The sequence below is a fragment of the Perna viridis genome, chromosome 12 (genome assembly GCF_037379345.1).
Source record: "Perna viridis isolate PV_CMFRI_1.1 ecotype Kerala chromosome 12, ASM3737934v1, whole genome shotgun sequence".
NCBI classification, from domain to species: domain Eukaryota; kingdom Metazoa; phylum Mollusca; class Bivalvia; order Mytilida; family Mytilidae; genus Perna; species Perna viridis.
In genome coordinates, this window is record NC_142456.1 from 22,889,807 (window position 1) to 22,914,249 (window position 24,443).

Below are 24,443 nucleotides of genomic sequence, written 5' to 3' on the forward strand. Positions count from 1 at the left end.
GCTCATTTGCTTTTGTTACTTTGTATGTATGATTTTAGTTACTCTAAGTTCTTTGTTGTGTATGTCTGTTTTCCATGTCTGGTCTTTGTCCCTGAATTACATTCTTTTGATTACCGCCTTGGTTCCCTTGATTACTCTTTCAAGAATTCACAAACTTATTTTTCTTTTTCCAATGCATGAAAATTGGTATCCACGAATGAAAGTACTTGCACAGTCTCTAACATCAAATCCCAGCCCTCACTCCAGGATAAAAATGGCTTGTGCCTCAGTCAGAGAGCAGATGAACAAATCTCCATCATGAAACAAAGCAGTTTATGCTACCATGCTGTAGTACAGGGTATGTAACTCTTGTCATGTGACCCTGTGATTTCACGAGATTGGGTCCTAGTCTATCATTCAAAAGCATGGAGACTTGTCATTTAGAGAATTTTGAGTTCAGCGTTAAGGGCAAAACATCTTTTTGTGTGAAAAAATACCAATAAAAAATAACAAATATCTATTTCTACATGATAAAGGTATTAAGAAAAAACAAAAAATAGATTTTGCATTTTTATACAGCGTTTCAAGTACCCGGAAGTAAACAATAAAATGCAGATCGGTCTTCGGATTTCAATATGTTCTATGTTGTAAATTCCGGTAAAGAAAATGAAAATAGAACGAGCCTTACAAACCCTATATCAAAGATATCACAGATAAAGGGGTAAGATTTGTTATTATTAAGTTCCACACTGAAAACAAAGTCAAATTAGTATAGATATGGCATGATATATAGTAAAATATGTGTTTACTTTGCCAATAAAACTTTTTTTGCAGTTCATCGTGGACATTTTTAATAGTGCAAATCATACAAACTCTGCCAGATGGGAAATACACTAGATTTTCAGGAGATTTTGGCCACATGCAAGCCTATTGTGTCAAGAGAATTTTGACATAATATTTAGTTTGTTGAACATGTTGACTCTTAAATCTGGATTGAGAAACTACCTGCAAAACTCCTAATTTCTTAAAGAGTTTAATGAAAGTTGCATAGAAATAATACTTCATGACATCATTTTGACACATAGCATACCCAATGCAGACATCTTAATTGAAGAAGCTGAATATTTTATTCCTACTGGTGGGAGAAGACCTTTTTTACAGGTAAAAATATATCAATCAAAAATGGATTCTTCCTGGGCTCCTTAAGCTGTGTACTATAAAACCTAATGACATACTCAAATCTGACTCTTTTTATTCTAAGGCTGTAAGACAACTCTTCTTAAACTTATACTTATTCTGCTAACTGAGCATTTTATACACGACATCCGTATTCAATGATTACAATGTCCAATCAGATTCAAAGTCCAACCAACTGCCCTCTTAATCTAAACAGTAACCAGGAAGCAGATATCATGAATCTTTTCACTTCAGACATAAAAAATTTTTTTTTCTGGTTTCTCAGCACCGTATGTGCCGATTACAGTACTGACAGATGAGAAGAATGTTGACAAACAAGCTTATGACCCTAAAAAGTCTAGCAGTTCTGGGAACAGTTCTGGTAAAATCCTGAAAGGGAGTAGGGATAGTGGTAACTCCACTGCTCTGGTAAACCCCCGAAAGGGAGTAGGGATAGTGGTAACCACTGTACTTGTAAAATCCTGAAAGGGAGTAGGGATAGTGGTAACTCCACTACTCTGGTAAAATCCCAAAAGGGAGTAGGGATAGTGGTAACTCCACTGAACTAGTAAAATCACAAAATGAAGTAGGGATAGTGGTAACTCCACTGTACTGGTAAAATCCAAAAAGGGAGTAGGGACAGTGGTAACTCCACTGTACTGGTAAAATCCTGAAAAGGAGTAGGGATAGTGGTAACTCCACTGTACTGGTAAATTCCTGAAAGGGAGTAGGGATAGTGGTAACTCCACTGTACTGGTAAAATCCTGAAAGGGCGTCGGGATAGCGGTAACTCCACTGTACTGGTAAAATCCAAAAAGGGAGTAGGGATAGTGGTAACTCCACTGGTGATGCTTTCCAGTCAACAAGTAAAGCTAGTAAACCTATCTCTACAGAGGTTATGAAAACTGTAAGTCTAGTTGAAGACTCTTGGGGGAAGATGTGGCTGATAATATTGCTGAACTTGTAAGTTCAGTGGCCAGAAAGATCACTAATGTCACTGTAATTTTTAAATAAAATAAAATACCTGCTTGAATACCATAATATTGTCTTTTCTAAACAGAAATGTCAAGTTGCAGGATATTATATGGTATACAAAGGGCTTTACATCAAAGAATAACTCCCTAATTTCACATTACAGAAATGATCATAAAAAAGGATGTTGATATAAAGAATGTGAGATGTTTACTTTTACTTGCTCATTTACTTTTGTTACTTTGTATGTATTATTTTAGTTACTTTATGTTCTGTGTTGTGTTTGTCTGTATTCCATGTCTGGTCTTTGTCCCTGGATTATATTCTTTAGATTTCGGCTAGAATCTTAATTCCCTAGATTACTGTTTAACATAGTATGTCCTTACAATTCTATGCAGTGTATTTTTTTAGTTGATTTATAGTAGGTAGCTTTTGTTAAAACCACATATGTATTGATTATAAATTTCAAATGTTATGCACTAGGTCAATAGTGAATAGGAATTTTTTTATTCGGTGATATATCGATAACAGGGTTAAGGATATCAGATGCTCAACAGATTCAGGTTTTTTTTTAACAAAATGGAAAAAAACTGGGTAGTATTATCAGGCATGTATTTACAGAGGTCAGAGCCTGTCAAGAGGCAGAGGAAGAGGCCGAGGTCAAGGTTATAGAGGGAGGATGTCCCACAAGCAAGCAAAAGAAGCTAACATCTTGATGTACTACAGTTTTAAGTACATCATGTACTGATAATTTCCATGAGTCGTATGTTCTGTACAGATATCACAAACTCTAACAAGTCTACAAAATGTCAATAAGGCACCAACCATGTTCATACTGGGAAGGGGGGTGGGGGGCATGGGATAATATGGAAAAAAATTTCAAATTTGAGCAAAAAATCACTACTTAATAATATATTACCATAAAGTGACAAAAATACAGAGAAAATTTTTACTACCAATTCCATGAAATTGATAAATGAACATGCTGCTAAATTTTCTTGTGCAGTTTTATTTCAGTAAATAGAAATTTATTTTGCAGTTTTGCAAGGACAGATCACGTTGCAACTACTTTATTAATGCTGAACGGGACAGACAAAAAATGAAATAGGATTTTTTTTATTTGTCAAGAGGCAGAGGAAGTGGTGAAGGTAAAGATTATAGAAGGATAATGTCCTACAAGCAAGCAAATGAAGCTAAAATCTTGATGTACTACAGTTTTATGAAGATGTGGCTGCAAATTTAATCTACTAAGAATATGGATATTGGATAACATACACATGTGGGATTCAGGGGCAGATCCATGATTTGAGTTTAGGGGAGGCGTTAATTGAATTAAATGCCGTGCAAAGCAAGGCAAAAAGTATTATGGTGTGAAAATTGTGGTGAAATTTTTTTTCTTACCGATTTAAGGGGGGCGTACGCCCAGTACAACAGTCCTTGGATCCGCGCCTGGGATTTGTTATATGAATTTGATATGGTTATTCATTGTGGATTGTTCTAACTATTCTATTGGATTCAAATACTTGTTGATAAACTTATCACAGGATAATCAAGCAGTGATGTTTTAGACACAGAATTGTGTTCTATACTGTTATTGTTTGTGTTATCATGGACACAAGTGGAAACAGAAGCCCTGATTTTGTGAGGATGCCATTGACCAAAATAGTCCAAGTCTTTAGTATACTTTGGCTAACTCAAATCATCATTAAGACTGAGACTCTGAGTCAAATGCATAAACAAAGTACATTATGTACAGATAATTTCCAGTACTTCTTCAAATGTCAAAAAGTACTTAATATGACATTTGCTCTATATTTGGAATGGACAGTAGTTACCCTTTCAGCACAAGATGATGAACTATGTACAAATATGTACAAAATATCAATAAGGCACCAACAATGTTTATACTGGGGAGGGGGGCATGGGTTAATTTTGAAAAAAAAAATTTACACAGCTATGAAGAGAAAAAAATATAATTCAATATTTCCCCCACTACTAAACATTGTAATGTTTTTAATTAAAAAATTTCTAACAAAACAAAATCTCCCCACCCACCCCAAGAAAAAGTTGGCAAAAAACTTCCAAAATTAGTAAGGTCAAAAATAGATTTGATTAAAGCTGACAGAAGAGAGTTATGTCCTGTCACTATTTTATTATATCATCTTAAAGTGACAAAGAAGTAGAGAAAAACTAATGTCTTGGTTTCATTTAAGACTTTTAGAAAAATTACAACTTCAACTTTTGCCAAATGGTTTAATTTAGTATAAAGTCTTCAGGAATTGAAACTTAAGGCTCACTCTTTCATGGAGAACAAGCGTGATACTTGTTGATGAACTTATCACATGATTTAAATTGAGTGGAGATGTTTTAGACAGCGAACTGTGTTCTATACTGTTGATATTTGAGTTATCACAGACACAAGCGGACACACGAGCCCTGACATTGTGGGGATGCCATTGGCAAAAATAGTCAAGTACTTGTATACACTACCTCTCTGAAAAAGTCTTTGCTAAAAGATTAAGCCATCAACTAAAACAAACTTACCCTTTTGTCCCCTCTGTCCAAAGAAATGTCAAAACTCCATTTCAGCATTCTTTCATCATTTTCCGTACAGGGCACAGGGATAACTTCATAAAAACTGGAAAAATTATAAAATTCAAATAATATACTGTATACTGCCACTCTGTACTGGTATAAATGTTTAATTTTAATATTTTACACAAATATCATTAATATTAAAGCTACAAAAAGAAATGGCAATGAACATAAAATTGTCCCAAGTCAGGAATTTCTGGCCTCTGTATGTATACTTTCTTTTTTTTTAATTTTTTTATTTTATGTTGCTCGAGTCTGGAGTATATGGGGCCAACTATTTTGCTGTACTTGTGTATAATGTTGTTCTGGGGCAAGCTGTAGGTTTCCTCCTCATTCATTGAAAACTAATAGGGGCCCTTGAGCTGACATTTTTCATCCCGGTTGGGTTTTTGTCTCCTTGACATATTCATCATATCCATTCATGTTAAAGCGCAAAATTAGTCATAAGTTCTGACTTCATAGAGAATTTCCAATGTTTCCTTTTAATTGATAAAATCGTTATAGAGTTCTTGTATGAAACCTGGAAAACACTCCCCTTTTTATGAATACATTACCATAACTCAAAAATGAAATATTGGAATTTACAAAAAAACAAAAAGTAAAGGTAGCTTCCCACAATAGATAAATATTGGTACACTTTCTGAAATTTTCAATTTAATCATTGCAAGCATTTTTGGGTTACTGTGAAAGTACTATTGTTTGTGGGGTACTAAATTTGGTTACCAATGAAAAGATTTTCATTTATTTGTATCCTGAAAACCTGAAAACCGCGAATTCAACAATCCACAAACTTGTGTTTCTTCCCCAATCCACGAAAATTGGTATCCACAAATTAAAGTACTTTCACAGTACCATTCTATAAGATACCAGATGGACAAGGGTAAAATGATATGCCCCACCTCCACCCAACCTTAAGTTGTGTGGCATAAATAAAGATAAAAGTGTGATTGTTGTTTGATAATGGTAAAACTGTAAACTCTGTCCTTCAGAGTAGGGGTATAAATAGTCATGGTTTTCCATCAGCTGTTTTAGCATGGCAGGCCATGGTTGAAAAATCCCTACCATGGTAAAATTGATGTCTGCCATGATTAATTTTTACCATTATGAGCCCACACTTATGTTATGCCTGAGAAATCCATCAATTACTGCCTCAGAATGTATAAATATATATGTATATCAATTAACCATGACAAATTTACAACTGAAGCCAATCTTTGCATAATTATGACATTGCCAATAAATTTCTAAATTAGTCACCTAACAAAGAGTAATCAAGGGAACCTAGATTCTTCTGGAAATCAAAAGAATGTAATCCAGGGACAAAGACCAGACATGGAAAACAAACATGACAAAGAACATTCAGTAACTAAAACAATACACACAAAGTAACAAAAGTAAATGAGCAACTTGGACTCCACTAAAAACTGGGAGCATAAATCAGGTGCAATAATTTTAAGGGAAGTGTCAATCAGATGAAAATATTTGAAGTGAGCCAATCAAAACTGACATTGGTCAAAGGTAACTCAACCTTGGTCAAATGCAAATGGTAATTTTTTAATGCAAACTTGAATGAAGGTTGAATATTTAAACATTTTTAACATAAAGAAACTGATTTACCTAATGAAGGAACATAAAAAAATCTCCAAAACAATGTTTATTTTATCTGATACATGCTAAAACACTGTGAATTGAAAATAAAATGGCTGGCTATTGTTTATACTGCCATAATGTTGTTTTGTTGTGTATCTTCCTCCAGTGTCAGGAGATCATGTGTGATTGGCAGGAAAATATATAAGAAATAAAAAGTAAAATTTCCCATGTCTAAATATAGTCTCAATAATAAGGATGAAGTAAAATCGCCTGTTCAATACACCCATAATAGTCTTGATTTAATGACTGTAGATGAAGTTTCTGTCATGAATGACCTTTCTTATTACCCGTAATTCATGTTTTCCTCTCATTATAATCATGTACATGTATTTTTTGCACCTATATGCTTGTTTCATTAATGACTTCCTGAATATTGGCAATTGACACTATTTCTGGCATAATTTTTGTAAAGTCAAAGTAATACGTGCACATGATACTATTTAATTCTGAAATATTGAAACATAGAATGAATAGAAAAAGGTTAGGGAAGAATGCAATTTATGAAATGATCAGAATATCATATTCTAATGAAATTGTTGCATCTTGAATACATCCACTTCTGCAAAATTATGTGGTAAAATTTCCCTCCATATAGTTAATTCTCCTTTTATAGTTAAATTTGCCTCCATGGTAAGATTTGCCCCTACAGTAAAATTTCCTGCCACAATTAACTTTTCCCTCAATGGTAAAATTTCCCTCAATAGTTAAAGTTGTCTCCATGATTAAATTTGCCTCCATGGTAAGATTTCCCTCCATGGTTGTATTTTCCTCCATGGTTAAATTTCTCTCCATGGTTATAGTCATGGTTGGCTTCACTTTTTCTATTTTTTTTAAACACAACAATGATACCTGACGGTACATGTAGAAAAATGTCTACTGAACTACAAAATTTCTATTCTTACCAGTATACTAAAAACCATACCTAACAGTTGAGGTAGAAATGTGCATAACTCTCCCTGAATTGTCATCCCAGAATGCAGCTTTACACCGTTCTTCAGAATACCCTAATGTCCCTTTCTGTAATATACCCTCTCTTATCTGGTCAAAATAATAAAGACAAAACAACCCAATTATTAGGCATATGAAATTTTTTGAATGTATACTGTTAGACACAGTCCATTTCCTTCTCTACCGAGGGTGGACTGGGATTTTTTTTTTGCAAGGACAATATAAATAATTATTTCAGCAAATCATAAGACTTAAAAAAAAAAGAGAGAAAAAAAAAACATTTTCAAGGTTAAAAGTTACTTTTCATTATAATAATTCTTTAAAAAAAAAAATCTTCCAAAAGGGGAGGCAACTCATAATGTTCTCATGTTGGAATTAAAATTTTAAGGGAAGAGTAACCTGAATCAAATTTTTTCCCTCCAAAAAAATCCCAGCCCCCCCCCCACCCCCGATACTAATGAAATGGTTGGTGCCTTATTCATTGACAGTATGAATAGCAAATGAAATTTCAACTACATTTTGTACAATATCAGAGTATCATCCAATTTTTTAATTGATTTGTAAAGTAAACAAATCCCTAACTGCAATTTATACCTGATATATGATCTAGTTCATGACCCGATTACAGCCATTGATTTTTACTAATGGTATACATGACTTACTTTTGAATTTTGGTTCCAGTAAATTTCAATCATAATTAAGTGTCAGTCCATGTAACAATCAGGCAACCAGTGAAACATGGTATGAAAAAAAAACCCAGCATTTTGATAGTGTAATTTTACTATTTGCGCCATCAGAATCAAGGAAAACAGACAAGATTTTCCATAACATGCTGGACCATTGAGTTACAATTCATTGAAATGCACTGAAAATGAACATTTCAAGGACAGATAACTCTGTCAAAAACCTCATTTTTCTAAGATTTTATTAAAAAGTTTCTGCGCAAAGCCAGTGATACAGAGATCAAATAATGGTCTTTTCAAATAAAGACAGTATTCTTGAGTGATATTACATTGTTAGATCGGTGCGGTTTTGACACGCATGTTTCTGATTTTTCCAATTTTGCCTGATTCTTACAAACACTTACACTTAAACACTTCTCTTATACTTTCAATAGGACAAGTGAGACTCTAACATTCTTCCATGACAGACAGGTGCACGTGACCATGTCTGACATGGGCAAATTGCCAATCACAATATGCCATGTAAAAGTCCATGTAAAAGTAGTCCAGTAAAGTTCAGAGGGTCAATGAAAAAATGAATTAAACTTTTTATATGCAGATCCACATCTTTGTCTGACAATATATGTTAAAATATTCAAATATTAAAAAAACTTATGAATTAATTACTAAATAACGGAATGTTTGGAGTGATTACTGTTCATCGCACATTGTAAATCAACCCAGAGTAATACGACAAATTTTATACATATTACTCATTGACCTTTATTATAATTCTACATCTTTTGGCTGTAAAATATAAGAAATAGGTTTTGTTGAAGATCTTGGATTTGCTCCACTCATGTGAGAAATTCTTCATCATTTCACTTGTTCTGCTGCACTCCATTCTTCACAAGACAGAATTTCCCACACTTGTGGATGAAATCCCAGATTTTCAATAGAGATCCGTGTAAGAACCTATTACCTGGAATTCACAGAACATCTCCACATCAACAATTTGTGAATAGTATTTCTCTACTTTTCCATCCCAGACCTAACAAGAAATTACAGATAAGACTATACAGATTTTTTGTCCTTTATACCCATAGGACATAAATTGATGTAATTGCTAAAAATTGTTTTTACAAATGACATCAGGACTCTATTTGAAAACTCATAGTATGTAATACATATCTTGATAGATTTTTTTAAAAGATACTTACGAGGGCTCCATACTCTAATGAATGAACCTCAAAGTGCTCAGGTGTTTTGGCAGGTGAGAATATGTAATGGTAAGGTTTATCGCTGAATTCCAATAAGTGGTCATAACAGGAAATTTTAAATAAAACTGGTGGGCATTCTGTGAAAAATAAAAAAGATGTTCTCTGAATCTTCTAAAACATGAATACAGCGGATTCCTATTAATTGCATAGCCTACTTGTCAGAAAAAAAATATGCAATTAACATGAATATGATATTAACAGAAATTATCACTTCAAGGGAAAATACCTAAAATTTTCAATTTTTATGTGGGACATATTCTTTAATCATGTCTAATTAGATTCCTGCCATAGTGTCAGCAGAAAAAAGAGCAAATATTATTGCAAAAAAAACTTTCTTTAGAAAACTGAGGTATTTCTCTAAGGATGTATGGTTGTTTTGCCTATTTAGGTATATTATTAAGTAATTCTGAAAATATAAATGCAATTAAGAGGAATTTTCTAATATTTGGTCTTTTCTTATGCAAATAAGAGGAATTTTTTACACTGATAAGATGGGAAATGTTTTTGTTTTTAGAGTTTCAATGCAATTAACAGGTATGCAATTAACAGAAATATGCAATTAACAGGTATGCAATTAAGTGGAATCCACTTTATAAGAATATAATACAACATGAGAATATTTTGTAATTTTATAACAATTTGATTTGCGGCAAGGTTTCTGATGGATTAGTTCTCTATGGGTAGACTTTTCGTCTTTTATGAATAGTTTCACTTCATTTATTTTTGGGCCTTTCACAGTTTGCTTTATGGTATGGGTTTAGTCCATCATTGAAGAAAATGTTGTGACCTGTAGAAGTTTAATTGTTCGTTGCATGGCCTAGGGTAAGGGACACGACTCTTAAAAATCATTGGAATGTTTGTATTCAGCATTTTACATCAATTTTATGTAAGCATCTAATGAACTTGGATTCATTTTTATTCTGCTTCAAACGAAAGCTTGAGAGGCTTTGGTGAAATTGAATATAATGCAAACATATCACTGATTTCATGAGTTATGTCCTTTAACCTAGGTCTACCTCCTTAAAATGTACATGCAAATATCCATTTGGTCATTGTGATGAAAAAAGGATAATTTCTGTTCATACTTTGAACAAAAGTCGAACAAGAGAATTCTGACAGATGAAACTGAATAAGATTTTTTTGGTATTCATTAATATTATCTATAAAAGTGCCATTTTACAAACATAAAATCATTCTAATTGTATTTCAAGTCATAAAAGTCTTTTTTTTTAGTATTGCACATCCAATCTTACCTATTTAGTACTTGACTTATTACTACTCCAAATCCAGTCCACTGGAATTGAAGTGACCAATTTTTTCAAATGCTGTGAATTTGATGGTATAGGAAAGTTTGCCAATCTAAATTAGTGATGTCATATTCACTAATTTGCATATCATTATGTGTCAAATTGGTTGGCAAAGAAACAACTAAATAAAAAATTGACAATTTCATGATTAGAATCCCAATTTTCAAAACTTGTTATTTTATATCCAATTTTGGTTCTGTAAAATGTTTCATTTAGATAAAATAATTCATATTATGTATGTGAATTTATAACTGTTTTACATGAAAAAATAAATTTGTAGTGATATTTATATGTAAACCTCTATTTTTATATAAAATTATAATTAAAATCTTATGTACATATAGTCTAATTACTGAATATTTACTTAAAAAGAATTTTATTTGCAATGTTGGGAACCAAAAGAATTTTTCAATTATCTTTAAAAATGAAAAAGTTATGATGATTTAAAGTTGATACCCTATGCCACTCAATGCATTTTTCGCCAACCAAAACCAAAGCACAGGTAAGTGATGACATCACGAAGAACTCTCCTACTGTCATAGATTGCCTTCAGTAACTGCCAGCATTCTTTAAGTGGAAACTACATTTTGTCTATATGGTGTGTGTTGAGGTATCCCATGATCCCATGGAGAAAATGGAATTTTATTATTAAGAGAATTAATTTTCGTTTGTTGTTTCAGTTCCATTTTGACCTTACAATAAAGGGGGATGTTTAAGGTCTCATAAAACCAGTTTGACCCCATGGCAGACATGTGATATCATTAATGCGATTTTGTGTCATTTCGAAGAAGTGTCATCACTCTGTTACCCTGGATTTTATTACTTTTGTTGTCTGGCTCTTTTAGAGCTTACTAACAGGCATGTTTATACTTTCTTGGCAACATTTTGGTGAACTCTGAAAGTATCTACTATTCTATATTTAGGTGCATTTTTTGCATTCCACTATATCCATTTTTTTTCTATCATGATTGTAAGGTCTGTGGCATTCACTTTCACAAAATCAAATCATACTTGACACGTAAACTTGTGTTAGCAGGACAAATGGGCAAAATTGTGTAAAAAGCAAGTATGTTGGTATTAAACAAAACTGAATGAAAACAGTACCTGTTTTTTTTTTTTTTTTCACACCCATAACTTTTTTTTTTATTATCTATTCAAAATCCGATAAATAAAGGAAGTTTTAATATACCTGTGATAATAATGTTGAACTTTAACCCTATGGGGTGTTGACCAAGTCTGTTTCCAACATCATCTATAACATCATTTAAATCACAGATCTCTGTTCTGTACTATAAAAAAATGTTACTTAAACTCCATATAATCTGATTAAGAAATATATAAATCACAGAAACTCCATTTTATCGTTGTTTTAATACAGGCTAGCCATTTACATGTATATTGGACTGTTTACCCTGAGCAGTAGTGAGGGTATAAACAACAACATAAATGGCCAGCCAGTGGTAAAACAATGATAAATTGGAGTTTCCCGGAATTATTTTGATTCTAAAAGGACAAGTTTCTTCATATTGTTGGATAGATACAGCCTGTGTTGCATGAAATGTTGGTCATGTGTTAATCACTTTTTTACCACGGCTGTTGTCTAAAGAGCTTTGTAGCACATCATATTAGAATCATGAAACAAAACATAAAGTTGTACCTGTTGTCATGCTAGGTATACCCCCACATTTACAGGAAGCGGCTATCAGACAGCAACCCAAATAATTCACAATGTATGCCCTATCTGTATAAAGCGACATACCAAATTTGAAAGCAATCCATCCATTAAGAGTTGAGATCTTTGTGCAGAAAATCAGATTGATTGATTGTTGGGGTTTAACGCCTGAGCAGCAATATTTCAGCTATTTTCAGGCGATGAACATGAAATGGATGATAAAATGAACATAATGAACATCATAATGAAATGAAAAATGGGATGGGACACAAGGATAATAGGGTCAACAAATTTATATTGCCACTGGAAATAAGGAGAGGTTTGTAGGGTCAGGCAAGAGCAGCGGAGCCCTATGGTTACTACTTCAGGAGAATACCACAGAAGGGTTCTTTCATGTGTGAGGAACGTGACATCTTTCCAAACACGTTGCAGCACTATGGTTTGTGGTCATGTTTTCCATATTATGGCCTGACAACCCCAGCATGTAACATGCCAGGTGTACCCCCATTCCACCACCTGGGGCACACAATCCAGTTGCTCTGGAAGCAAAGGGCCCTAGCTCCCGGCCAGGGTTCTGAGCACTATTGAGTTGCCTTTTATGACAAGCTTAGCGTTGCTGCGGGACTATTCTTTTGACACCCGGACCCGCAGAGGGCCAGAAAATCAGACAAATGGTGGGAACTACAGATGGATGAACAGACAAGGTAATTCCAATATTCCAATCACTGAATGAGTTGAGGTATAAAATGTTAATGTTACCCAAGGAAACATTACACAGGCAAAATTCTTCACATGACTTTCTCATAAATTGAGCAAATAAACTTTGTGACAGAGTTCAGGTAAAATTTGAGTGAATTGTGCCTTCATATGAAATTCATGTGAAAATTTCGCATGAAAACCAAGTTAATTTCATGTGAAGCTTGATGAACATGAATTTCATGTGAAAAATGTTTGCATGTGTTTTGCTATAAAACTTTAGTTTTAGCAAAGTTCCAGTAATATTTACTGGGATGAGCAAGAATGTCAATTTAATTTCCTCTATTGATGGAGATGTCAGTAATAAAACTTTTATTGTCACTGACCTAAAAATGTCCAATTTAATCAGTAAGTGGGATACAGAAGAAACAATCTTTATGCCCCATGTTTTTTTTTTTTTATAATTGTTCTATCATCCATTATTCAACACTGCTATTTATTCGATTTTTTTAATTTGAGGTGTTAATTTGTGTGTGTTATCACTTTTAACATAACAAACAATTATCGAGTTCTTATTAATAAGTATTTTAACACTATGTGTGACTCACACATTTCATCCTTCCTACAGTGTAATTTTGTAACTAAAGTTGAAAGAAGTACAAATTACCAAAACAAATAATTTTCAAGAGCAATATTCACAAATTGTATTTGTCTTCCAACAAAAATGGGAAATTAATAACCTACCATGATATCTATTTTAAAGAGGTAGACCTAGGGTAAGGGATATAACTCCTGAAATCAGTGATATGTTTGTAACATATTCAATTTCACAAAAGCCTATCAAGCTTTCATTGAAATGAAACCACTCCAAGTTACTTTGATGCTTACATGAGATGTAAAGTGCTGAATACAAACGTCCCATTAATTTGTAATAGTTGTGTTCCTTACCTTAGGTCTACCTCTTTAATGATAAATTTGGCAAAAGGAGACACTGTTTTATAGTCTAATGTTGAATTAATATTTTGCATGGAAGAAATTGTCAAAACTGTTTTCTTCATCACTGTTTAAATGTTTCACACTAGAATGTTTGAAAAAAAATCATTTGTAAATTTGTGGTTATAAGTCATTTTGTGTTTTAAGATTCCACTTTTCTGTCAGTGGGGAAAGTGTTATTCTGGTGTGGAAATGTTGTTTGTTTAGTTCTACTTTTCCTTTAGCAGGCAGAAAACCTTAATTTCTGAAAAGAATTTGTTAAGTTTTGAAAGCATATTTTTAATGTGGGAAAGTTAATCTTCAATTGGAATTTTCCTCTGTGGAAAGCTAATTCTAAGAAAAAACCTGTAACACAGGTCATAATTTATGATTTTGATTATAATGCTAAAAGGTTAGAAATTTATGCCACCACATTTGTGTATTCATAAGTACATGCTTAAAATCTGCTATTACAATCACACTTTAAGCATAAAAGGGGGATGGCTAAGGCATTATAAACCCAGTTAAACCCCACAGCAGATTTCATACGTCTGCCCACAGTCAGCAGATGTTGGTCAATTATTGTCTTTATCATACTTTTTAATTTTTTTTTGATGAATTGTCATCGTTTCTTTACCATGGATGTTATTACTTCTGTTGTTGGGATTTTCAGAGCTTACTTAAAGGTGTGTTTACACTTTTTGAAGACATTTAGGTGGTTTTGGAGTGCAGCATGATAGAACTGCAGCAAGTCAAATTCACTTGGTGCAAGTGGACACAATATTAGTTTTTGACACACACTAAGCATATGGACACAATTTATTATGGTAAAAAAACAACTGGTTCAGACACAATATAGCACAAAATTTGAAATCTAATTAAAAAATGATTGAAATCCAATCATAAATATAAAAGTCTATTTTTTGGCATGCAGCCTTTTTGACCCCTTTTAACTGAAAAACTATTAGAGATATCTGAAATCTGATTATAAAATAAGTACAAGGATTTTCATTAAGATTCCAATAAACAAAAATTTTAAATTCTAAATCAAACCAAATAAAAAAATATATTTTTTGGGGCATGGCCTAATTTTATACCCTTTAAACTCAAAAACAGATAAAGATAAGCCTACCTTGTAAAAAACAGAGTTTTAAAGAGAACAGTCTGACATCTGACCCATAAAAATTAAATAAACTTTTCCTATCAATTCTAATGATAACATCCATTTTCCATCTTAGCCCCTTACTTCCAAAAAAAACGAAGGGGCAAAAACATCCTAACATTATTGGGCCCTCCACTCTGTTCCTAGGAACAATGTCTTAAAATTTCAAAAAGATTGGATAAGTTTTATTCAAGTTATTGTAAATAAACTCAAGTTAACAGAAACAAATAACAATGATAAGTACGATACAGTGATAACATTATATGACTGAAACTTTTTTTTTGTGGATGTATAAAAATCAGTTAATTCATAACATCTACAAACCTGATCAAGAATATAAGGAAAGCTATACATTTTGACGCCACATTGTTGATGCATGGTTATTAAAAGATTTGAACTAATTATTACATCTGTTGTGTCTTTCCCAAACTCCTGAAGAAGAAAAAACAAATACATTCAACCATAAGATGCATAAAAATAAACATGAAATTGCAAACTGTGCTATGCATACCCCCATTCGTACAGGAAGTTGATATCGTAGAGCAAACAAAATTGCTTCCAACATATGCCCTATCTATATGATGCTACAAACCAAATGCTTTTCGGCTGTTTTCAAGATGTATTTAATACATGTATATATATTGGGATTATGGTGTGTTAATCATTGTCTAATTCTTACACAGAATGATACTTAAAACACTATTATACCAGTGAAACAATAAGTAAGGCAATGCATTTACTAACAGTGTTTCCTCTGTTAGGTTAATGGTATTTGCCAGATCAAAAATCAAAAATCCACACAAATACTTTTGAGGTACATTCAAGCCAAGTTTTGCTACAATCCACCCAGTAGTTTAGGAGGAGAATATTTTCAAATTCGGAAATACAAAAATTCTGGAAAAAAATCCATTCTGTGAAAATTCCCATTCATTAACACTATATTATATATTAACATTACTATGTATGTGTGAAAAAAAAAGGAAGAATGGGGAGAATTAACCTTCAAATTCTTCTTGTGACATCTTAAAAAATGGTAATTGCAAAGACTTAATTATTTATACAATAAACTGTGAAAGTATCATTGTTCATGGTTTTCGTTGGTATGATAAACTACAAAATTTGGTTCCCAATGAAAAAGAAATTTCCCATTCATTAGTATGATCTACGAACTGATATTTTTTCCCTTAACCATGAAAATTGGTACCCACTAATAAAAGTACCTGGAAACTTAATAAAGAACTCATGAAAAAGAAAATAATAACTATATCAGCTACAACAGACAATATTCTTTCAAGTCACAGTATGTTTTATAAATATGCAATAAAGTGCATGTGAATGGGTCTTTTAATATCAATTAAAAAACTGTCCGCAATGGTCACTAACTTGGTACCCTCACTCCCCCATTTGATAACATGCACATTTTGACCTCAAAATTGTTTTGGATCAAAATCATACATAGGAAGTATTTAATAAAGATTTTGTGAAAGTTTCAAACAGTTCTATTCAGCAGTGTGAGAGGAATAACAGATAAGAGATGGGCCCTCAATGTCCCCATATTCAAAAATGATAAAGTTAATTTTTTTATGTGAGTGAAACCCAAAATTCATTTGGGACAAAATCTGAAATGAAGGTACACAATGGGAGTACGTAATTAAGATTCTGTTAAAGTTTCATTATACAGTCAAACCTGCTCTGCCAGTCACCTAAATTCACCGGTCACCTTTACTTAACGGTCATTACAAAACCCGCCCAACTGTTTTCTCTATTTAATATGACTAAAATCAGCGGTCACCTCCCTAATGTCACCTATTTTTCAGCCAAAATCGTCTTTCTGACTTCTTTCACCGTCCATTTTGTAAACATTCGGTTTATCACATGACCCGATAACAGTACCGTGTCACATGATTTTAATTATATTTAGAACATGTACATATAGATAATTAGGTTGCCGAAGAGATTAAATCAGTATTGCAATGAAAACAAAATTAAAGATTCAACAGTAAAGGTGTGAAATGTACTCACTGGTCAGTGATTAAGTCGTAAAAACTTCAGTCCTCAGTTTAATTATGAAAGTTTGAATTGTGACAAAATGTCTCAGAAACGGAAAATGGAAAGAAATGAGGCAAAAAAAAAACTAAAAAATGGAAAAGGTGCCTGTGCCGTTGTAAAAGAAATGGATGTCGGAAAAACACAAATTACTTAAATTGCCAAAAGAAAAGCATAAATTATAGTGGACAATGAAAATAACGTAGACGGTGAAACAACATAAAACGGGAAATGAGGAAATACTTGTCATACATTTTTATCTGAATGATATTTTGAATAAAAATATTTTTAAATATAAGAATCTATTTCTGAAAATTAAGAAGATAAATACATGTAAAATTATGACAATCAGAGGTAGTACAATCTAAAGGAATATGGGATTATATGCTGACATTAAAGTTTTTCTTCATCACAATTTGTAACCTCATTCCAAAGGCCACCTCTCTATAAAAGTCACTTTGAGTATTCCCTAGAATACTCCACTCAGTATTCCATTCAGTTGTGTAGGAGGAGTAACTGATAAATGATAGCCCCCCCCCCTTCCGTGTAAGGAGGGAAGTACACAAAAAAGGATGAACATCCCTATCATATATCCCCCACTTTGTAAAGTTGGGGTATAATGAATGTCAGTTCAGTTTAAAAAAAAGTTCATATTCATAGCCTTGTTTTAGCACTCAGAAAATACATTTATACAACATGTACCATAAAATGTAACTGTTTTGTCAAGAGCTGATTTATGTAAATATTGTAGGCATGTAATATCATAAATGGAAAATTTTCTAGAGAAAACATATGTGAATATAAAATAAAATCCACAAAATTAAAACTAAACAATACCATCAGAAATCTGAAAAACATTTACAATACCTTATAACAGATCTTCATCATTCCTATGAACGTCAGAGGTTTAACATCAAATACTGCCAAAACTTTGACAACATTAATCTAATACAAAAGACAACAACATTAATTATAACATGCAATGTATTTATAGGTCAATTGCAACCTTATAACTAGAAAATTAGAGTAAGTTTGTTTTCTTTGCTGTTGATCTGTTGATTTGCAGGGGTTGATCCAGACACTTTGAAAAGGAGGGGTGCCAGCCGTGGTTCCTCAGAAAAGGTGGATGCTATGACATTATTTACTTTTTTGTAAGTTTTACATATAAAAATGACAAATTATCCAATAAAAGGACAGGTGCCCACCCCCTGCACACTCTGGATCCACCACTGATCTTTTTTTAACACATGTCATGAGGGTTTTTTCCGATATAATCCCAATTACATACAAGCCAGGCTGCATATTTGATAGAGAGAACAAACTTCTGTGCACAGTGTGATTGTGTTTATAGAACTACAGTTAAAAAATTTTCTATTTAAGATTTAGAGATCTTATAAGCTACGCAATATTAAACATGTCAGAGTAAAAATCTTCTATTGTTATCAATAAATATTCAAAAACTAATTTCAATCTTCTAAGTTCCATTTATCATATGGCCAAGTAAACTTAAAATGGTAGATTCTCATCCACCCTTCACAAAAAATATCGGGCAAGATGGAGGATTTTATTTTTTTATCTTTATTTCTTACCAAATATTTGCTAATTTAATTTTAACTATTTGAAGTATAGATATGTTCTAAATCCATACCCATATAAGTTTCAGTTTGTTTGTTTGTTTGTTTGTTGGGGTTTAACGTCCGAGTAGCAATATTTCAGCTATATTCAGACGATGAACATGAAATTGATGATAAAATGAACATGAAATGATGATGAAATGAAAAAGGGATGGGACACAAGGACAATTGGGTCGACAAATTTTGATTGCCACTGGAAATAGGGAGAGGTGGGTAGGGTCGGGCAATTTAGCTTCCTGTGGCGGAGCCCTATGGTTCCTACTCTGGGAGAATACCACAGTAGGGTTCTTTAACGTGCGAGGAACGTGGCATCTTTCCCAACACGGTGCACCACTATGGTTTGCGGTCAGGTTTTCCGTATTATAGCCTGACAACCCCAGCATGTAACATGCCAGGGGTACCCCATTCCACCACCTGGGGCACACATCCCAGATGCTCTGTAGGCAGAGCGCCCTAGCCCCTGGCTAGGGTTCTGAGCACTATTTAGTTGCCTTTTACTAAAGCAAGCTTAGCACTGCTGCAGGCCTATTCTTTTAACACCCGGACCTGCATGGGGCTATAAGTTTCAGAGAAGCAACATCGTTTTAGTCACCAAGAAATGAAAGATGTGTTGTTGTATCTCAATACAATGTACTAGAAACTGATGAAAAAAAATCCTGATTTTGAAATCCCCAACCCAATTTTTAAAAAAAAATCATATGCTATCCATATGATATTAACATATGAAAGTCATATGATTATCATGTTAATTTTTGAAAACATATGATTATCAAATGTAAACTGAAACATGATTAAAATATGGCGCTTAATTCATATGATAATCATAAGATGCAAATCACATGATTCTCATGTGTGGCACATTTGTCTGTGTAAAATGGGAAGATTTTGGGGCATAAAAGTATGTGAAAAATGTTGGCAGATGCTAGGATGGTGAACTAAATACTTAAAAGCTTTAAGTTAATATTTCACAGAATTTATTTTTGCTTTTTCACCAGACTGCTTAAATAAGCCAAAAGAAGCACCCTGCAAAAATTACCATGGTAACTGGAATCAAAACAATCAGTAAGCTTTACCTCCCTGTTGGAATGTACTTTAGTTGATCTTACTACAATGGATGAATTAGCTTCATTCCAAGATATGTCTCTGAAAAATACACAAAGAGGGATTGCCGTAATTGCATAAATATATAAAAAAATTAATATCAGTTTTCAAGGCCTAAAAATGTTTACTAAAGAAGTCTCTTGAAAGTCATATGTTTTCTAGCGTGAAAGATTGGAATTTATTTTCCCGACTTGTTAATACACAATAAAAATAAAAATAAAGACCATTTAAGGCCTGAACTGCTCATCTGGAATTCATTTTTTCAGTTCATGACTATTTGATAAATAAATACATATAGCAGCAATTGAAACCCTTCTTTACATTTCTTAAAATATAAATGTGCATGTATGTTAGACTGCAAAAATGGCTAAGCTGAGCAATATCAAGCATGTCAGAGTAATAAATAAGCAAAAACTAGTTTTCATCTTCTAAGTTCCATTTATCGAAAGGTCAAGTAAACTTAAATGGTAGATTCTCATCCACCCTTCACAAAAAATATGGGGCAAGATGGTGGATTTTATTTTTTATCTTTATTTCTTAACAAATATTTAGCTATTTGAAATATAGATATGGTCTAAATCCATAGCCACACAAGTTTCAGAGAAGAAACATTGTTTTAGTCACCAAGAAATGAAAAATGTGTTGTTGTATCTCAATACTACAAACTGATGAAAAAAAAAATCCTGATTTTGAAATTCCCATCCCAATTTTTTATAAAATCATATGCAATTCATATGATATTAACATATGATAGTAATATGATTATCATGCTAAATTTTGGCTAAAAACATATTGCAGCAATTGAAACCCTTCTTTACATTTCTTAAAACATACATGTATGTTAGACCGCGAAAATGGCTAGTTCTGACTTTTCATCTGCTGTGATTCCTAATAGTAATCTGTTCTTTCTACAATTCAGTTAAATCTTTTCCAGGATAAAAAATCAATTGCAATTTTTTGTCAAAACTAACAATGTTAAACTGCAATAAATAAATCAATCAATCAATCTGCATCTGGTTTATATTTCCTCTAGTTATATTCACCTCCATGTTCTATTTATAGCTACAGTAGCCATTTTTACTAAATAGCTACAAACATACGAAACATGAAAGATAGTTTTGACTTAAGGAGGTAAACCTGGGGTAAGGGACACAACTCTTAAAAATCATTGGAACGTTTGTATTTAGCATTTTACATCAATCTTATGTAAGCATCTAATTAACTTGGATTCATTTTATTCTGCTTCAAACGAAAGCTTGAGAGGCTTTGGTGAAATTGAATATGATGCAAACATATCACTGATTTCATGAGTTATGTCCCTTACCCTAGGTCTACCTCCTAATGAGCAACAAAAGATCTATTGTTTTTCATTTGAGAAAATTTCTGTAAAATGTGAACAGAGAATGCATGATTATTGAACAAAAATATGTCAAAAATGTTCTGTAGTAAAAGAGAGTCAATACAAATTAATCCAGTATTTATAGTCGATTTAAAAGTTCAAAGAACAAAAATTCTGTCAAAATCATCATCAAAACAGAATGAAATACAACACCAATAAAGACTCACATACCTACAAATCAGGTCGAGACAAGCAAACATTGAGAGCAAAATCTTGAATTATCAATATCATTTTTCAGTAACTTTTTACCATATTCCAATTGAACATGTAATATTTTATTAACTTTTCATATATCATATAAAAATATAAATGGCAAACAATACTATCAAACTAATGAGATTTCAAAAATGATATGTGAATTGATTGTGTGTATGTGTGATATATCAGTTTTTTTTATTTTTGTTATACTTACTTTGGATAAATTTATATATATTGTTATAAAATTAAATAGTCAGTGTACATTGTAATCTTTGTTCTCTTTGTTCATATTATTTTTCCTCTACGTTTCCCTGAATACCCTTGTCAGGTGGTAATGTACAGGGATATGTAAAATCCTGACTATGATATAAACAAATAAAAAAAAAATATCTTGAATTATCTTGTCATAAAGCCTACCTAAATCTGTATGTGGACGGTGCTAAAAAGACTTGCTGTAGGATTCTTCCTGCCGTTAAATGTACTCTCATCAGAATATTATTCTTCGTAACACATATGATGCAATCCTTTTCACCTTCATATGGCAATCTTGTGTAAGGCTATCAAAATTTAAAAAAAATGAAGTAGCTCTCTTTGTAAGAATCATGCAAAATCTGAAAAATGTGATACACCCCCAAAAAGGCTACATATTTTTATTTTTGTAATTAAGTTGTTTTATGGGTCTACACCATGAAATATGTAATAATTCATTCAAATCTGCCTGCTCTTAGGAGATAATCAATGTTGAAAATCCAATAGATTCTATTGTATTTGAGTGTCATTTACAGAGTTATCTCCCTTTATTTTGAAATTTACATTCTAAATAATTTTTATCTCTTATGAACATGGTTTATATGAAAAACTGAATGTTAATTTCTGTTTACTATGGCAATTCAAACAAAATATCAAAAATAAAAGTATGTAGGCTTTTCACCCATGAATCACATTTTGCATGATTCTTAGCTGGAGTTCTACTTAATAAATCTTCCAAGATTTTTGTTTATTGAAGTTAATTTATTTTGCATCTCATAGGAAGTATTGTGGTACTTACATTGGTGGAGATTTTTATTCATGATTTTACAAAAATTAATTGTATCAGTGATTTTTTTTAATATCTCATGAGGCATGGAAAAACCTGAAAAACTGTAAAAATTGTGACCACTCAACTAATAATCTTTTCATAGTATTTGAACTGCAAAATTACTGAACAAGATGAATGAAAAGACAGATTGACTTTGCAACTACCAGATTCAGAAGGGAACATAAAGCGAAAACATTTTCTTTATTTTTTTCAGCCTATTTAGATTGCCGAAAGTTTCCAACAAACACAGCTTGTCGTTTGTATATAACTTCTGTTTTGATATCGTGTTGCATTAGCAGCCATCTTAGATGCAATGTTGGCACTGGAATGTTTACTGTAGTTATAAAAGAAGCAACCATTTTACATATAATGTTCCTAAGCCATACCCAAGGTTACTAGAACAACATGTAATCAATTTTAATCCATTCTGAGTAAGAATCAGGAAATGGGTGGCACATCATTTTCACGAATTAAGTCATTTTTGCCAAAAAAATATTCAGTACATCTAGAAAACAACCAAAAAGCTATTTAAGTTTATCCTGAAACATCTGTGATGTAGATATTGTTTGACTGCTAATATAGGGAAAGAGTGTGGGAAAAATTTCCCACCATTTTTCCGTAGTGCATTTCAACTAAATCTGACCTATCAATATCTTAAAAAAGACAAATTTTTCCAACACTTTCATGGTTACTTCTGGTGGTTATCAGGTATAATTAATTGGTTAATGCAATAAAATCTCTGTGTTTTTATTTCTGCATGGTTATTTCTGGTGGTTATCAGGTATAATTAATTGGTTAATGCAATAAAATCTCTGCATTTTTATTTCTGCATGGTTATTTCTGGTGGTTATCAGGTATAATTAATTGGTTAATGCAATAAAATCTCTGCATTTTTTTTTCTTTCATGTGCCACACCTTACATACATTTTGCCGGATTTTTAGACAGAGAAGTACTTAAATTCTACTGTAAAGTATTCAAGCATTGCAGATATTAAAACCATACACTGTCAAGAAGCAAAATTCAGACAAAGATCAAAACACACATATCATTGGGTAAAATCATTAAAACTTTCTTAAAATTGCAAGATTACTGTATTCTGTAGGTGCATATTCAGGTTGGGGTGCACTTGGTATTTGCCAACCCTCCCCCAAAAAAGAATTGGGACATGAAATCTTGATTTTTTTCACAAATTCTACATCCAAAAATATGTTTTCATTGTTTTGCTTAGCATTTTATTCTTTTAATGCCCCTGATCTGCACAGTATAGTGAAAATTCCATTGTTAAAGCGTAACATATTATTACCATTCTACTGGCACAGGTCAATGCATTTTCTATCTTGTCTGCCCTTAGTGTATAGAGAAGTTTAGGTCCATTATCTAACTTATATCTGAAATAAAAAAAATATTGATATTAACCCAAAAGACATTATACATACACATAAGTTTTCACTTTCAGTTTACATTTATATTGCTTGAGTATATAGGGGCAAATATTGCACTGTACCTATGTATATTGTTATTTTGGTGGCTTGCCGCAGCCAGCCCTGTGGTGTGAGGGTTTCTTTCACAGAAGAGTGAAGACCCATGTTGACATTCTTCATCCCTGTGGGGTTGCTGTCTCTTTGACGTATTCACCATATCCTTTCTTGTTATACATCAGTAGTGATAGTTAAATTTATGAAAGCTGTGACATGCCTTTTTTTAAGTCATTACTGAAATCCATTGTGAAATCCATAACATGTTTCAGTTATAATTTATCCATCTAATAGTTAACGTAATTGTGACAAATTTTGGAAGGATGGAATGACAGATGTACAACATGATGGTATTACACTCCTTGAAACATCCACGTTTCCCATTTTAGAGTTTGTGCATCGTTTATCGTGCATTTACACATTGTTTTGTGTTTGTTTAA

At 32.5% G+C, this 24,443-nt stretch overlaps 1 protein-coding gene across 2 annotated transcripts in view; it reads right to left on the reverse strand.

The window, feature by feature from the left end:
- LOC148601725 (DDB1- and CUL4-associated factor 17-like) overlaps positions 1–24,443 on the reverse strand; it is a 46,733-nt gene that overhangs the window by 18,181 nt on the left and 4,109 nt on the right. For both annotated transcript variants that reach the window (XM_088554380.1, XM_088554381.1), the window contains exons 4-12: positions 23,832–23,916; positions 21,867–22,006; positions 19,825–19,894; positions 17,985–18,062; positions 15,396–15,503; positions 11,759–11,858; positions 9,203–9,339; positions 7,295–7,410; positions 4,672–4,765 (exon numbers count right to left, since the gene is read on the reverse strand). In XM_088554380.1, coding sequence (XP_088410506.1) covers positions 4,672–4,765; positions 7,295–7,410; positions 9,203–9,339; positions 11,759–11,858; positions 15,396–15,503; positions 17,985–18,062; positions 19,825–19,894; positions 21,867–22,006; positions 23,832–23,916 — 928 coding nt within the window. The remainder of the gene's footprint in view (positions 1–4,671; positions 4,766–7,294; positions 7,411–9,202; positions 9,340–11,758; positions 11,859–15,395; positions 15,504–17,984; positions 18,063–19,824; positions 19,895–21,866; positions 22,007–23,831; positions 23,917–24,443) is intronic.